At 40.9% G+C, this 18383-nt stretch overlaps 1 protein-coding gene and 1 pseudogene across 1 annotated transcript in view; one reads left to right on the forward strand and one right to left on the reverse strand.

Moving 5' to 3' along the window:
* rimbp2b (RIMS binding protein 2b) overlaps positions 1–18383 on the reverse strand; it is a 111415-nt gene that overhangs the window by 33222 nt on the left and 59810 nt on the right. The window contains exons 6-9 of the mRNA XM_059338244.1: positions 17812–17895; positions 6649–6738; positions 1856–1978; positions 313–417 (exon numbers count right to left, since the gene is read on the reverse strand). Coding sequence (XP_059194227.1) covers positions 313–417; positions 1856–1978; positions 6649–6738; positions 17812–17895 — 402 coding nt within the window. The remainder of the gene's footprint in view (positions 1–312; positions 418–1855; positions 1979–6648; positions 6739–17811; positions 17896–18383) is intronic.
* LOC131975531 (U2 spliceosomal RNA) lies at positions 15122–15301 on the forward strand (annotated as a pseudogene).

The following is an 18383-nucleotide window of genomic DNA, read 5'->3' on the forward strand; positions in this document are numbered from 1 at the left end:
GTAAATGTGAGTTGTATTTTGCTACATGTTTTTGAGAGGTGACCAGTCTGAGTGGTTTGAGTTTTAATATTCAAATTTGCTTGTTTGACCATGATGCATGTTGTAATACAGACTGTATGAGCAGCAGCTTTAGTACTGACCAATGCTTGTTAGCAGAAAAAAAAAACTTATCTAGATACAATCTGGATATGAGATGCATTTTAATGCCAGGTGTAAACAAGGCATTTGACTCATGACACGGACACAGACTGAGCCGACAAGAAAGCCCAAACCTCTGGTGCTGTGAGGGTTAAGTAACCTGAGCTCCCTTACCTTCTGAAGAACTTCAATCTCCTGCTGCTTTGCATTGAGTACAGCCAAGGCCTGCTCATGCTCCAACTCTAGCTGCTGCCTCCGCTCTGCAGCCTCGCGCATATGCTGTCCGCAGGGGGTGCAGGGGTGGAGAGCCGGGAGTGAGGATTGTGGGGAGGGGGGAAGGGGAAGGGGAGCATATAGAGAGGGCTGCTGTTAGTGGAACTAAAATCCAAACGGCACTGAGCCAACACAAAATGCATCTCCAGTCTTCTACTCCACACTCAGAGACAACACAAGTGTTACAATGTGCACACACATCACACATACAGAGGCTGGTTAACAGTGTACTGACCTTTCAAAAAAACACCTTAAAAACAAGGAAGACATAAACTATGCCACAAAGAGTGTGAGGACAGTTTATGTCGAATGATCTGCGTGAGAGATCAGATCAAATTTTGCACAAAAGGTGCTTATGGATGAGGACTAGAGATGCTTTGCTGTGTGAACAGGAAATACTAACATCAATCCACAGTCAGGTTTGCTGCCCCCTTTAGGTAACACAATACCTGTTTGAAGTCTGGTTTACTGGGACTGTTTGAAAAGCTGTCCTCAGCGATGTTGTCTTTGCATGATCAATACAGGGTTTTACGTTACATGAAAAGGGTGAGCAAACTCCGTAGCGTGCTCACTTGTCTGTGGTCATCCATAACAACAAAAGAAGCCATACAATACAAGGGGACTGAATGCTATAGGCTCTTCATAACACAATATGCCCGTGTCATCCAGTCACATCACTGCTCCCTCTATATGTGAATACTTGCGACACTGTCAGGTGAAAGCAAATGACATTTTCATGCCAGTAAAAACCAAGGTCTAAGATAGGTAATGTCATCAGACTTGGAGGTGACATTATCATCATGAAGGGTGACCCAGTCTCTCTATCTCCTCTTCCTCCCCCTCCCGTCATCATAAAGCCAAACTCTTAGTCCTGCCTCATGCAAAAGAATCACATTCCACAGTGCTGTGGTCGTATAGCCAGGTGACCATTCGTATGTCTGGTAAGCAGCCCACGGATAAAGGGAGAGATAAGCACAGCCACTGAGGTGGACAGAAAGCATTCAGAATGGGATTGAATAGGACTGCTCCCTGACAGATGGACATAGCAGTGATACCTTAGAAATCTAGCAGGGGGAGAAGGGACAGGGAAGGTGGGGAGGGACAGCTCAGGGAGGGTAGGACAACATGAAAGGGTGCAATAGGAAAGGAAAGGAGGGGCAGACTGCTCCAAGCTTCTACTCTTTCACAGCTCCCGGTCAGACCTCCCAACACGACACTGGAAGGCAACAGACATGTCAGGGACATTAGACAGTTTAGCGGAAGATAACCAGATGGAGGCAGTGTAGCACAGGTAGGAGAAGGGGTACTGGCAAAGGGGTTAGGCTGCATAAAAACACCTGATGTTAGGATCCCGGGGATAGACGGACTATTAGAACTAGAAATGCACAAGGTATTGACTGAGAGATGGTGCAGTCAGGTCTGACCTTGGAGCTGGCTTCCTCACCTTGAGCACCTGCTCTAGGTTCTCCAGTTTGCCTTGGAGCTGGTTCCTCTCCCACAGGGCTAAATCTCTCTCCTGCGTCACAGCACCAAGGGTCTCTTTGAGCTGGGCATACTCAGACTTCACCTGTGCAGACAGAAGCAAAGAGACTCAGAGTGCGAATGCACACTTTTATTGTCTTTGGGTCAAAGCAGGCTGTTAACCCTTAATAGGGCACTCATTGAAATACTTGCGAATTCCAAATTTCAACCCTAGAGAATATTGGAGGATATTACATACAGCCAGAATGTGTAAAAAAAAAACTTTGAGAAAAAAGTTTACGAGATTAAAGTGGCAAATCTATGAGAAAAAATGTGCAGATTTCTGAGATTTAAAGTGGTGAATCTGCAAGAAAAAAGTTGCTTTTCTCCCCACTTTTTTCTCTTAAATCTGCAACTTTTTTCTTGTAGATTTGCCACTTTTATCTAGTAAATTTGCAACTTTTTTCTTGAAATATTACTTTTATTTTTATTCATACTTGGCCTTAATATGCCGTCATAGTCAAGTTCTCCTCGTACAAGTCATTGAAGAATAACTCGACTGTTTCTTGCAGATTTTTTTTCTAAATTTTTCATTTTTACATTGGAGGTCAAGGTCAATAAAGTTAATATTATTATATTATTATCATACTAATTGGTCAGATGTCATGGTGTCACTGTCTGTGACGTAGCCTGATCTTTGCTGGTTAGCTGGAAGAAATCCATGTGGTTCTACGACCAAACAGAGAGACATGGGGACCCCATTCTGATATCCACTGAAGTTAAAAAAAATATAGTTCTTCGCCCGATAAAGGGTTAAAGGAATACTTCACCCTCAAAATGATCAGTTGTATATCAATAAGTCCCCTGAAGAAACCTTTTCTTGTTTTGAATTCAAAAGCAGAGAAAATTCTTGATGAATTTAAGTAAATGGGGGGCCGTGTTTAATAGCAAAACTACATCAAAACAACCATTTGCTAATTCTCACAAAACTTGTGCAGTGTAATCCAAGTCTCATTTATCCTGTTGTCAACTCAGGACTTCCCCAAACACATGCATTCTCATGAAAGCCTTTTAAAACAATTCTGCATAAACAGACTAATGCATGAATGAGTATCGTACCCGCATAAGCCTGAGACTGTTCATGCAAGTGTGTTAAATATTAATATTTTAGTGCATGCAATGGCAAAGCACTGAGCATACGACTAGATAATGGAGATTTGGGTTCTACTGCACAAGTTGTTAATATACAAATGATAGTAGTCAAGTATTCTTTTAATCAGTTTCATTTTAGATCTGGTTTTCACACTGCATTAAACTGATTTGTGGCCCAAGAATACTGACAGGTTCATGTTTTACTTTGTAGATATGAAAGCGGTCAGGTGGAAGAGGTTACCCGCTTGCCTATTTTCTCCTGTCACCTGAAAATGTCATAAGTCAAAATGCTCCCCCTTAACAGTTTTGAGAATGTAAGCATAGAAAATGGATAAACAGATGTTAGGGAACACACTTACTCTACCTCTCCTTTTCTTTATAAGAAGCTGTCATTTCTTTTCTCAAACCATTTAAGGGCATGTGTTTTATTTGGGGTTTTTTCTGTATTAAGTTTGAGTTTTTGCTGTAAAATACACAAATGTGTGTTTACACCATGGCGTGTGTATTGTGTGTATCTTCAAGGAACTAACAACCTTTTGAATGCTTTTGCTTCCTCGTAAAACCTTAGAAAAGCTGGCTTTTTTTTTCAGTATTTGAAATATTTGTAGTTTGCTTCTTCCCTGCATATCGCTGGTGCTCCTTTATTTTGCACATTATTACCACGTGAAGATAAGTAGAAGATTAGCAGAAATGTGTATTGCTTCACCTGTGTGGTCTGTGGCCACCCTTACCTAATCATACCATGTTGGTAATGACAAAACCTATATTGAGAGCTTTACATTGAATGTATTACTGCAGAGTACAATAACAGTGTCAACACTCCAGTGTGATCGTAGGCAAAAGCCAATGCAAGAAAATGATACATTTGCTCATTAGCTTATTTCCCATGATTCACACTCAGGAACTAAAAATGGAGGAGAGAGTGCCACTCATTTTTGGTTTTGCTTTACAAGTCCCATAAGCAGCTGTATGGTATTAAAAAGCTGTGTTTTTTAATGACATAATATGGCTAGATTATCCAACTATATCCAAGTACTTGGAGCAAAGGCTCATTCAGTGGGTTGCCACTTTACTTGATTCTAGTGGGGATGAAATGTCAGGGACACCATTAAGTAAGATCAAATTCAATAGCAAACCACAGCTGACTACAGAGTTAAATCTGTGCCTTTTTCATACAATATCAACAAAAACTGAACATAAAACAGTTCATAGAGGTAGAGCTGTTTCTGTGGACTGAATTCAATTATACGGCTGTTTCTATTTTTCTGGTCGTCACTGTTGATTTAAGCATGATGCAGTAAAAATGATTTGCTTTAATGCTATCTAAAGCATTCCTAACATTTGAAACAGGCAGGAAGTGTTATGGGCCAGACGTGGGAGCTGGCTGGTTTCGGTGATAAAAGCCTTTAAATATTATAATAATACAAGAGTAACATAATTCACTGACTCCCATGGCTGCAGACCAAAACATTAATAAATTATTCATGCTTCATTGTTAACCAAGCACTAAGCATTCAATTGACTGAAGCAATTGCACATTATGTTAACACTGTACACCAATTCAACACCAATGAGGTCCGTACTGCCTTTATGAACAATAAATGAAAAATGTGTCCATATTTCTATTCCTACATATTCTTTATAATCCGTCTCCCACATAGCAGTTGTATTGTTACTTAAGAGGCAGTATTTTTCAGTCAGCTTTTTAAAAGCCCCTGTTCGGCAGCATGATGACTGTCCCTGCAGCCGTAATGTGGCGAAGCCCCTTCCTCAGAGCAGCCATGAATGACAAATGATTCCTTGAGGAGGGCGTTTCAGCAAACACCAGCAAAGCAAAACACAAACAGAAATCAGTGAGTCTGCCTCTGAACCGCCCGCCTCTACACAGCAAAAACTATCCGCATGGATAAGAGCGACTGTCAGACTTAATGTAGACGGATCGAACCAATCTATACGGGATTCAGCAGAAGCAGGTCAATAGTCTATTATGGGTAGGGGGAGGTGCCGTTTGTAGCCCCTCCTAGTTCATTCAGAGACGATATGGATCAGAACACGGGGGTGGAAGCGAGGGCTAATATCCGCACTGCCCTGGAGAGTGCTACTCTCATATCCGTCAGTGTGATAACAGTTCAGAATAGCTGCACCAAGAGCCATCCAAGTCCCTGATACGACATCAATAACCAGCATCCCACCCTGCTTCACCCTGACAGCAACTACCTGCCAATCAACTCCTTCAGGAAATTGCCTACCTGTCTACAGAGGGAGGCCAGGTGCTCTTTGTTTGTTGATCTACTTTAACATTGTGTTATCAGCTCTGAAGGCCTTTAGGGTCTTGGGGCTAAAAGGAAGGTGAGGGTGTTATAATAGAATCTGAGGCTCGTTGGTTTCATTTATACTCTGAAAAGTGGGAAAAAAGCTCCATCTATCCAGCATCCTGGGGCAGTTATGGCTAAGTCATAGCGTGACCCAGAAAGTCATCTGATAGAGTGTTAATGTAAAGACCAGAGAGGTTGTGGCCTCTGAAGAAACAAGACCGAGAGTCTATAGCCGTGTTAGCAGCTCTGTGAGACTGTACTTGCGATCTTGAAGGGCTATAGCAAACAGCGTTAAAAACAAAAGGTGTGCCCTACCTGACAGAACTTAGGTGTTCTATGGCTGTTCGCCACCTATTCTGCAGGTGCTGGCCAGATTTTACTGCGCATGTGTGGTACCCCAAGGATATGATGCCATTTGACCTCATATCTTCTCCTCTTTCAACCCTCCTTGGCTTATATTTACCAGGTGTAATGTTCACCATCTTAGTTTAGTGTGTTAGCAGGCCAACACTCGCTAATTAGCACCAAACATAGAGCAAAGCTGAGGCTGACGGAAATGTACGGAGAAGTACTCAATAAAAAAATAAATTCTGACCTGATGATGGCGCTACATAAAAAGTTAAGGGACCTACAGAGTTACTACAAGTTATACTGAGGGGAATATGAATGTCTATATCACATTTCATGGCAAGTCTGATAGCTGCTGACACAAATCACTAAACTCTTTGTAGCACTTGAGGTAAAGTCAGGGAATCTCCAAGGTTGTCAACATATTTTGCAAAAAAAAAAAAAAAGTAACATCATAGTGGCGGAACAGAAAAAGTCAGTGGATCATCAAACTCACGAGTATTCATCCTCTGGTGACAATGAATGTCAGTCCATCCAGTATCTACCCTGCCAAGAAGGCTATGTTTTTGGTTCTGTTTGTTGTTGTTATGGTTGTTTTTGTCTGTTTGTCAGCAGGATTACAGAAAAACTACTGGTCTCATTTTCATGAAGATTCTTATGATTATGAAAGTTTTTCCCTTTTGTTAACATTGCGAGATAGAGCATGGCCTTGCCTGAGGGCTGCATTCTCGGAGTGCCCTTCTAGTTGTTATGGTATTCCAGTCTGGATGAAAACAAATGGCAGAAAACAACAGACCAACACTGTCATCCACAGAGCCATGCTGCTGGCAGCTAAAAACATGTTTTAAGCCTTCTCACAGGATATGAGCTTAAAGTCACTGCAAGTGTGAATGGAGCAGCACTGAGCCATACAGTATACAGTCAAAAAGTGAAAGTCTTTTTGTATTTCGCTTCTTCTTACCTTCTCATACTCAGATGCCTTGTGGCTATTGTTGAACAACTGAAGGTTCAAGTGTTTGTTCTCCTGGAGGAAATCTTGAAGCTCATTCTCCTAGACGAGAGAGGCAGGAAGAGAACAGCATTCAGAACCCAAGAAGTCCCCATGATTAGACCAGAGCACAGCACTCAAACCCAGCATGTTGTTAGCGATAGCCCATGCATTATTCATCTGTGGAGACTGCTCAAGGTTTCTACATTCTAGAAGCTGCCATTTTAGCCAGTGGAACAATATTAATGTCATAATATCAGCTTTTATTTCTGTCTTAAACATACTGAAACAGAATGAAAATGTTCTTCACTGCTCTCTATGAGGGGATGTAAATCAAACATGCCTTCTGATACCCTCCTAATCACTCTCTCTCTCTCACACACACACACACACACACACTAAGATCCTTTCCCCACTCTCTCTCCAAGTGTGTTGAGTTGAGGGTAAAAAAAATGCCTTCGTTGCAGGGGAGGAAACTTAATTACATTCAATCAACAGACGTGAGGTGTGCTGCGGATGCAATTTGCAGTGTCAACTGGAGAGTACTCTGACTGAGATGTGTAATTCAGTGCAGCTACAGCAGCCATGTAGGGCAAGTGTTGTTCTTGTTGGGAGCTAAGAAACCTACTGGCTCATGCATGATAAATGTACTGTAAATACAGTGCTTCCTAATGGCGTGTGATGGTGAGCCTGCTCCTTCTCCTTATGTTTTACTTATGAAGGATGTTTCAGAGGGCAAATGGAGACAGGAGTAAAGATTTTATTTTTAAATGAAAAACATGCATGCAAAAGTGCACAACAGACTAGAAAATATTAAGCAGTTTCCTTTGTTGTAGTGAATTTCATGAAACATTTCATAAAACATTTTCTAATCAGCATTTTCAAATGCATGCCAAAAATTTGGTTCTTGTCATAGGAATAAGACTTTTTTTCACAGAACACATTTTGACATGTCACGGTAGGAGAATCACAGACATAAATCATTTTTTAAAAATGATAATATATATCTGCTGCATATTGACTCACTGTCATGGGCACAACAAAACCATTGTTTGACTTTACAAACTCAAAACTATTTTGTACAAACTTTTTTGTTTCTAGGATTTAGCAATCCTGTGAATCACTAAACTAATATTTAGTTGTATGACCACAGTTTTTTGTAACTGCTTCACATCTGTGTGGCATGGAGTCAACCAACTTGTGGCACCTTTCAGCTGTTATTCCACTCCAAGATTCTCTAACAACATTCCACAATTCATTTACATTTCTTGGTTTTGCTTCAGAAACAGCATTTTTAAAGTCACCCCACAAGTTCTCAATTGGATTAAGGTCCGGGGATCGGGCTGGCCACTCCATAACATCAATGATGTTGGTTTGGAACCAAGATTTTGCTGGTTTACTAGTGTGTTTGGGGTCATTGTCTTGTTGAAACACCCATTTCAAGGGCATGTCCTCTTCAGCATGAGGCAACACGACCTCTTCAAGTATTTTCACATATGCAAACTGATCCATGATCCCTGGTATGTGATAAATAGGCCCAACACCATAGTAGGAGAAACATGCCCATATCATGATGCTTCACTGTCTTCACTGTGTACTGTGGCTTGAATTCAGAGTTTGGGGCTCGTCTCACAAACTGTCTGCGGCCCTTGGACCCAAAAAGAACAATTTTACTCTCATCAGTCCACAAAATGTTCCTTCATTTCTCTTTAGGCCAGTTGATGTGTTCTTTGGCAAATTGTAACCTCTTCTGCACATGCCTTTTTTTAACAGAGGGACTTTGCGGGGGACTCTTGTAAATAGATTAGCTTCACACAGACGTCTTCTAACTGTCACAGCACTTACAGGTAACTCCAGACTGTCTTTGATCATCCTGGAGTTGATCATTGGCTGAGCCTTAGCCATTCTGCTTATTCTTCCATCCATTTTGATGGTTGTCTTCCGTTTTCTGCCATGTGTCTCTGGTTTTGCTATCCATTTTAAAGCATTGGAGATCATTTTAGCTGAACAGCCTATAATTGTTTGCACCTCTTTATAAGTTTCCCCCTCTCCAATCAACTTTTTAATCAAAGTACGCTGTTCTTCTGAACAATGTCTTGAACGACCCATTTTCCTCAGGCTTTCAAAGAGAAATGCATGTTCAACAAGTGCTGGCTTCATCCTTAAATAGGGGCCACCTGATTCACACCTGTTTTTTCACAAAATTGATGACCTAACTGATTGAATGCCACACTGCTATTTTTTTTAACACACCCCTTTCAACTAATTGCCCAGTTGCACAGCCCTAAGAGCGTGCATATCATGAATGCTGGGTCTTGTTGGTTTTCTGAGAATCTACTGCACCTACTGGTACCTTGTCTGCCATGTAGCGATAAAAATATACTAAAAACCTGGATTAACCTGGTTAGTCACATTGGACTGCTATTACTTTGAACACTACTGTATACACTATAAAGTCAATTCTGGCTCAGAAAAAACATGCTAAACTTAAGGCTTCATAACCATACTCACAAACCAATAGGTGGTCATGGTGCCTGCAGCCACTTTTTTATGCAGTCTATGATCAAAATGCATATTATTATTTTGCTACAACATACAGTACATACCTTATTCATAAAGTCACAGCTACTACTACAAACACAACAGCTACTAGTCACTAATTCCAATAATAATAATGGCAAATTCTAATGTGGAAATTTACTGCATAAACACAACTACAGTATGTCCATATTCACACCACAGAGGAGAAATACTGTCAAGGACAAGCAGTGATAAATAAACAACAGCCTGAAGACAATACCAGAGTCACATCTGAGATCTGCTGTTTTTCCATTAATTTCATGTCTGTCACGTCCAAAAAAATTATTGGCATTTCAACCTGCATCAATTGTGTCCAGTCAATTTTAATGCTTCCCGTACAAGCACTAGATTGCATTGGCATTCCTATTCATATCCATTGATCCTTCAATTCGCAGCTAATGTGGGCTGGCTGAGCCTCCAGGTGTTCATTCTGAAGGACAAACAGAGAGCTCACATTTTACTGTAAGCACACTGACGAGAACAGTGGACTGAAATACTTCTGAATTAAAGCTTGTTGTTGATTTAAGCATTTCAACATGACTGCCATCCTCATTTAAAATCCTTTTTGGAATTTCGGATGTGACAGCACACACGTAGTGATGCAAACCAAATTGTCATGAACACAGGGAATCAGCTGTTTCTTTGTACTGTATTGTGGACGTGTTAACGCTTTAAACAGATCAGTATACGTCATAATCCTTTGGCAAGACACATATTTGTGGAGAGTCTGTGAGCCCAGAGATGGAGAGAATCTCATGCAGAATACACTGTGGCCTACAGTATATTGAGCTGCCTCCAACATATTTCAGCTGAGGTTTTTCTGCTGAGGTGTGATTTGCCATTTGAGATTTGCTTTGAATAAGTACACCACTCTACACATAAACCGCACACAGCATAAAATCAGTTGGACGATTTGTAATACTTTATACAGTGGATAAACATCAATGTTGGTCATTGACACACAAAGGCTTCTGGCTAACTCTGTTTTTTTTTTAACCATGTGTAATCATGTTTTTTATGAAATTGGACTGTCCCCTTTTAAATAAACTAATAGATGCTATTTACCAGAATATATAATTTGCAATTTCCAAAATAGAATGTAATGAGCAAAAAGACAGAACAAGACAAAAAAAATCATGAATGCATGATTATGTAGAAAGTATTTTTGGTGTGTTTGATTTTCAGGATACTTTCATGAATAATACACTATGGAACAATATTATTAGGTCTGGGGCAGAGTACCTGGGTCACTGTTGTGTATGAAAGTGGTGTGGAGGCAGTTGTGTGTTTTGTCCAGACAGGATCTGACTCAGCCTGGTGTGCCGAGCTGTGTGTTTAATTTTGACAAGCCTGACAGATGAATCAACTCTGCCATTTAACGCACAAGCAAAGCAAACATGTCACCCACTTACTCTCTGCTCTGTGGACTCAGTGTAAGCAGCATCATTTGCTCTTGTTCAGTATAGACACTATCATTATTGTACAAATGATCAGCTAAGCCTTCTCAGCCTGACTCTGACTGTATTTCTTTATGCAAACCATTTGCACTAAGGACTAAATGTATACATATTACAGGTGTATCTGAACCTCCCCCTCCCAACTACTGGCTGCTTATAACACTTAGGTCATTGAAAAGTAAAGTGAAGTTAGGGCTGGCAAGATGCCCAAAATGTAATTAAACCGTTTCCAAGTGTGCAGCTGGAAGGTACTGACTTCAGCTGCCAGTGTAGTGTAAAAGTACATGCTGCATTTCCCTAACATAGGGCTTGTGTAAAAGGTGAGATCTCTTTGTCTTTTTATTATAAAGCAGGTCTAGGTACTGTAAAAATACTGTAAGAAATGCACACAGCCTGTATTAAAAACTGCACCTTTAAACAAGCTGTCAGGACCCCTGATGTGATGTCATAACTATAAAATGTATAGGTATATAGGTGCTACAGTGCAGTGTCATTCCCTGGCTGCAATGACAGTGCACAGACAGGGAGAGCACAGATACACAAGGCTGCGGTCACACACAAATCACATGGAGTTCAACCATGGTGAACTTTCACTGGCAATTTCACAGCCTCATCCAATAACAGAGACGTGTGTGTGTGTGTGTGTGTGTGTGTGTGTGTGTGTGTGTGTGTGTGTGTGTGATTGATCGGACGGACTACAAACCAGCACACTCATATCTGCTTGTGTCACATCCTGCACAGCTCACATATCACCTCGGCAGGAGATGGTCACTCGCCTGTATTCATGCATGTGTATCTGCAGCCCGAGAGATGCCATAACACTGACCAATCAGACAGTATGAGAAAAACAATGTGTTATTTGCATGTGTAAACATGTTCTAGTAGAAACCCAAAATACAAGTATAAACCTGAAAAAGAGCTTAATATGACCCCTTTAAGTTCCCCTTAACCATATGACTTGATATGGTCCATATTTGACAACCTGGAAATGGAACTCAACAATCAACTATCTTTCTCCAGAATCACATAGAGCACCTTTAAGCATCGTACACAATGGTGTATGTAAACTACACACCAGAAACATTCAGTACAAGGTCATTTCAAAGAGCTGCAACACATTTACACAATGCAAATCTGCTGCACTGTGTGAAATGAAAAAAATAAAAAATGTGAAGACAAAAGAGTCAATCTTGAAATTGCCTTTTTGCTTTCGCGCATACAATGCATGCCATGTGTCTAAACAATAAGAGCTGCCAATCCCGCCTTTAACAGAAGGTGTTTGTGCTTCCAAACAGCTCACGATGAAAGCTAAGCTGACCGCAGAGGCCGTTGCACTCCGGCTATTGAGCTACATTTGAGAGAACATCTCTGCAGTCCAGTCCTTGGACTTGTTGAGTCTGCTGCCGTCTGCCTTAGTGTTAATCTTCGATTAGTGCCGATACATTTTTGAGCTACGCTGTCACAGCAGGTGCTTGTTGCCATGGTCGCAGGCCTTAAATGTTAGCGGACGCATGCTCCTGTGATGGTCTGTAGTTTTATACTCGATACCCAGGTTGGTTGAGGTGCCAGACGGTTATGTTTACTGTCACGCTCACACTTAGTGTTTATATACACGGCAGCTGAACTCACTGTGAGCAGACGTGGCATTAATAGCAGCTGGAATATGAAAGGCTTGGGCTTGAAACATGAACATATACATTTCTGTATATTGCTCCCAGTGTTTTGTTAATATCCACCAACACAGCAGCTAACAGCTGCACCTAATTCTCTATGTGCACTCTTTACTTTAACCTGAGAAGGAGAAAAACAGGGGAGAGACAGAGAGGTAAGCCAGTTAAGACCAAACAGGGAGTGACATTACTGTCAACTTGCCGTCCCCTCACAATAGTGTTCATTGGTCTTGTCTGTGTTTGTGTCTCTGTTCTCGGAGCTTGGTGCGGGAGGAGATAAGAGCTGTGCTGCAGTCTGTGGAGACCAGCCTGCCATTTCTGCACGCCATTTGGGGACACTTTGTCCTTTGGGTAGCTTCCCCCGGACTCAGCAGGCTGACAATGGGCAAGGAGGGGAAGTGCTGCTGTGGGCTGGGAACGTGAGAGGAGGGCAGCAGAGAAAACAGTCCTAATGGAGTGTTTATTTGGGGCACAGAGCCACACACAAAGACAGCTCATCTAAAGAAATGGGCTTGGGGCAAGAGGGAATGAATTCAAATAGTCTCGGACCAAACAGTGCCATTTAAATTACTGCTGAATCTCTCCAGCTCCTGCCTTTCATAGGAAAAACCTCACTCGGGGCCATCTGCTCTATCTGTGCCTACTTCTGCTTCTACAGGTTACAAACATGTATCATTTTTATGAAGTGCTAAACTTCAACTAAACTTCATGAAGAAGCTTTTATATCAGTCTTACAAATCCCAGTTTTTTTTTCCAACTCCCAAACCACAGACTGCAGGCCAACAAATGTCTACTCTTACACATTCTCTAAACTTCTCGCAAATTCAACTGAAATTAAACTCAACATTTTGCTGCAGAGCCCATGGGGACCCCACTTTGAGAACATCATAGCAGTGATATGTCATCCTCTCTCAGAATAAGCTTCAACAGAAGCTGAGCAGAGCTCTCCATCTCTGTAAAACATAATACAAAGTGATTAGTTATGCTGCATCCACTTAAGCTTTATTTGTGCTGTGATTTACAATTGATGTCCTCCTGCTGTGAGAGGCTGATGGAGCCTGATGACTCGGCTTATTTAATGCACAGTATGTTTCCACAACAAAATTAATACAACATAGCAAGGTAATTATTGCCACTGCTGGTCAATGGTTACTTAAGCATACTTGGAATGTAGCCTGGCTCCAACTGCAAATCCCCCACTCCCCAGCACCACCTAACAACACAAGTTAAATACACACAGTCACATGTGACCTGCCTACATTCTTCACACACAACACAGCAACTGTGATTAACCACTCAAACCAACAGAAACACTCCTAAACCACACTACTAAACCTGGCCATCTAAAAACATCATGCTCAAACTGTGAATCAACTATTCCCCTAAAGGAAGAAATGCATTGCCCACAAAACCACCTCAATATGACACTAACTGTTCACGTGACACATGGTGCTTACCTCTCTCTACGGCAGGTCACCCAAAGTTTAGTGAAGCATCTATTCAATATTTTAGGTTATGGTTTGGATCAGATTATACTTTTTTTCCAATATCTGATGCAGTGATTTTGGCCAATAACAGCCCAATACCAATCCTGAATATCAGATCAGGGCATCCCTATCAACTGGGTTTTTTACTGCGCTGTGTGTTGCTATGATTGTTGTACACAAACCAACTAACCGACAATTTGCAAAGATGGGAATAAGATGCTACCCAAGAGAAAAGCCCACATTCTGGTTGGTAGGAGAAACACACCTACTTTTTAAAAACTATGAAGACTTGGATATCAATGAAACAAAATGGCACAAGCAAATCCACTCATTCTACTTATATTTTGACGTGATAAAAAACATTTTGCATGGAAAGGGAAATATTAGTGGAATGTTTATTTTCATTCATTAACCATATAAGCAGCTTTGGAGGAATATTGTTTTTTTTTCAGAAAAAGCTTCCAGTCCTCTCCTTTTCTGCATGGATGTATTGGTCCATCACTATCTTTTATGGGACACTATTGCAGCCCTCTGCAGTTAGTAATAATGTGCACCCTGGATTCTAGACACATTCTTGCACAACATACAATACGACAAAGTGAGCCCACTCCTAATAACATTGTTCTGAAGCACTAGAGAAGAAAATCTCCACAGGATACTTAGCGTTACATTTCTGATGATGAACAACCTCACATCAACATGTGCAGAATCCATCAGACAAAACAAACAAATTACTGTATATATATCTTACACAAGCCACTGATTCGGATCACAGTATGTTGTCATTAAGGCCGGGACATTATGCTTTTCTCCTGATTCGCTATTGTTGCGTCTCGTCAAGTATGTTAATTTTGTTCATGTTCATTTTTAGTGTTTCATGTTTTGTCATGCCTTAGTTTAGTTTCATGTTTAGTCCTTTGTTGTTATGACCACTTTATGTTAAGTTAAAGTCACTCATGTCTAGTCTCATCGTGCACTTCCTGTTTTATTTTGTATTTACCTTCTCCCTCTCGTTTCAGACCCTGACTTCCTCCCTTTGTGTGGGTTTCACCTGTTTTCCCCTCATGTGTAAATAGTCCGTAGCTGTATCCCAAAGTCAAGGATCCTTCCTTGGTAGGATCCTTCCTTCAGAGTCGGGTCCTCCGGAGGCGAGGCAAGAGTCCTTCCTTTCACTGGTGTAACGCACAAATGGGACAGCCTTCGAAGTGTGCAGCTGTGCATCATTGCGTAATTGGACGTCCTGCTTAAATTCAGCGCCGCTCTCGGCCTTTTGGCTAAGATCAAGTGTAGTATCTGTTCTTATCAGTTTAATAAAAATAAATAAATAAATTCAGCGCCGCAATTTCAAAATCAGTTCACGATGTGTCTTTGTCATCAGCACTCTGACACATATTTGTGAAAATGGAAGAAGATGCTTTAAGGTTGAATCTCCACAATTTAGCAAGTAAAGCCACAAAGTGGATTAAACCTGAATATTTAACTGATCCTGGCTGAATTTGGCCGCTACTTAGTTTCATAAAAGCAGCGGCGCATAATTCATCATGGAAATATGTTCTGTGATTTTTTATTTTTTATTTTACAGAACAGTACAATAACAGAACTTTCGGTCCCTGTAAACACAATAAAGAAATATATAACTTTCTGAATGGCACAGTTGCACATAGTACATCAACATCTGACGCATATAAATCAATTAACAATAACTTTAGCGACTGAGACGACATTAATTAACTTAACCGGCAATGTATCAAGATGACGTTTATTATCTTTAGCTAAATATTCTGGCATTTGTTTATGTATATGTTTTTGCTTGACTTTGAACACACTTTGTGACTTTGTAAGTTATGTGATCACATTCAGTGGAAACTGAAAATACTTATATATTTAAATGCATATTGCGCCGCCGGCGTCGCTGTTTCTACGCTCGCCATTTTTAAATGTGCACTATGCTTTATGGGTAGTCGGAGCGCACGGAGGATACACACATGCATCCTTGGAATTTGGGCAAAAGAAGGACTCTGTCCTCTGGAGGATCCTCGACATTGGGACAGTCTTTCAGCAGATGTCGATGACGTAGTGTCCTTCAAATCCAGCCGTTTGAGCATCCTTCCTTGACATTGGGACACAGCCAGTGTCTCCCTTTGTCTTGTTGCCAGTTCATCTTGTTCATGTATGCTTTGTCTTGTCAACGCCCCAGCCAGGTTATTTCATGTTATCAGATCTGATTTAAGTTTTGTGTTAGTTAATTGATCCTCCAAGTGAGCTTTATTTGTACTTTCATCCTCCAAGTGAGTTTATTTTTTTTTTGTTTGCATTCTCACTAAGTAAAGACTTTTGTTATACCTTCAACTGCCTGTGAGTTGTGCATTTGAGTCCACCAGATTTGTGTCAAGGTCATTACAGCTATGTATTTAGATTTTCAAATGTTGTGATTCTATCAGTATTGCAGTAAGATTTAACAAAATTTTTGTTTACTTTTTTAACACTGAATCATAGGGAAAAAGTTGAATCATATGCTTCTGAGACACATTTTCAAAAACAATGGACATAGCATGGCAGTCAGTCTTATTTTTGACATTTGTATCAGCTCATAAAAAGCTACTAAAATAGGATTGTACAATTTTATTATCATCCAACCAATCTTTTCTTTTTAGTAAGAAGAATAAATATAGAGTGGGAAATGAAGAAAAGAGATGTATCGATATTTTCACTTTGCACCAATAATATTGGATGGTTATAATGAATCAATATATCATTACACCCCGATCTCACAGCTGCTGAGACTACTTTGCGAGGAAGGGAAGCTCCGGACTTAGCTGCTGTAGCAACTGGACTTGAGCCAGCTCATACAGTGGATGCTTTAACCTGTATGACTAGCATCAGCTGGTCCAGGATCAGAACCCAGCACTGGGGTTTAGTGTTGCCTGAATCCCTGTTGCTACAGTCACGAAAGGTCTGTGTCCCCAGACTGTTTGCCATTCTCTACTTTCTTGCTTCGGCTTTGATTTGCTGGAAACAGATATGACGACATGTTACTTATAGGAAACCGAAATAAAAACTGCCCTCCACCTCACCAGTTATACAAAATTTTACAAGAGAAAATTGTCCATACTTTAGTCTATCAATTTCATCCCCACCCCTGGTTGTCATATTATGAGAAATCAGGAGCAAAAAAGACCAACATGGGATTAACACACAGCCTTTTTATTTAAATAACGCATAGCCAAAACCTTAAGACTGTCAGCCATGAGAAAAAGAAGCTTTTTATTCCCTTCTCAGCAGGTTCTCTCTTATCTTTTCTTTCCTTCTCTTTGCCTTTTGTCCTGACTCAATGCCACTCCAGCAGGCAGAATGACATTTCTGGGGCACTGCGAGAAAATGTCCTTCAAAAGGCACCACGCACCATATGAAAATACAAGACTTGTGTAACAGATCTCTGACCTTTTACATTGGTGACCATTACTTGAAAACCCCACATGGTGCTATGTGCTGCTGTGTGCTTGAATAACAGCATGGTTGTACTGAACTGCTTGAGCTAATGTGTATACAAAAGAAAGAAACCAATATAGCCACAGCCTGAGGATGTACACAGTGGTGTCCTTATATACATCATGGTTCTATACGCTGCGTTTCTTCTGTGTTTGTGCATGATCACACACACTGCAAACACTAACTGCTGCAAAGTGTATCTAACATTTTCAAATGTATTCCCCACGCTAACAAAACTCAACCCACAAATACTGCGACTTGCAGTTAACTGCTGCCATTTTTCAATTTCAGTCATCACCGGCTGAGAACCAAGCTATCATTACAGAAGACCCGCCACTCATTTTCTCAGGGGACGTTTGTGTGTGATGATAGGAGGCGAGGCTCTCAGGTACAAATCAATTTAAGCCTCCGTCCTATCGCTTAGAGGCCAGAGTATATTTTTGGAGCACTTACCAAAGTCTGACATGTTTGATTCTTTTTCTTCACCTCCGCCTCAAGTGCTTCACACTCCTTCCTTCTGGTGCTGATCTCAGTCTCCTGGGGAGAGGGGGAAAAAAGCATAGGACAGCTGCTATAGTTTGTCAGGAACAGAAGCTTCCTGAGAGAATTCAGTGAAACTAGGCAGGGAAACAGGGAGCAGGACCATTTCATTATTCAGCAGTATTTAGGTGTATGAGCGCAGCAGAGAGATTTTCAGAGATTATCCAATAGATAATACAAAATGTTTTTGTTGCCGGAAAACAGACAGGGGGCTGGAATGATTCTGACGTTCAGATGTTGTGGATGTAAGGTGTGATCCTCTAGTAATGATGTGATGAAAAGGATCAAACAAAAGTGTGTTGAAAAGCTTGAAGACAGTTTGGCCCTGTCATACCACAGAAGGGAAAACAATCCCTCTCTCTCCATTCACTTTGTATTGAATAAAGGAGCCTCCTTGACAATTCCGTCTGTTAGCAAACAACAGAAAAATGTCTCAAGGCTGGTGTGTGTTAAGAAACCAGAACTAACTCTTCTCTGACAAAGTC

This window comes from Centropristis striata, chromosome 7 (genome assembly GCF_030273125.1).
Source record: "Centropristis striata isolate RG_2023a ecotype Rhode Island chromosome 7, C.striata_1.0, whole genome shotgun sequence".
Classification (NCBI taxonomy): domain Eukaryota; kingdom Metazoa; phylum Chordata; class Actinopteri; order Perciformes; family Serranidae; genus Centropristis; species Centropristis striata.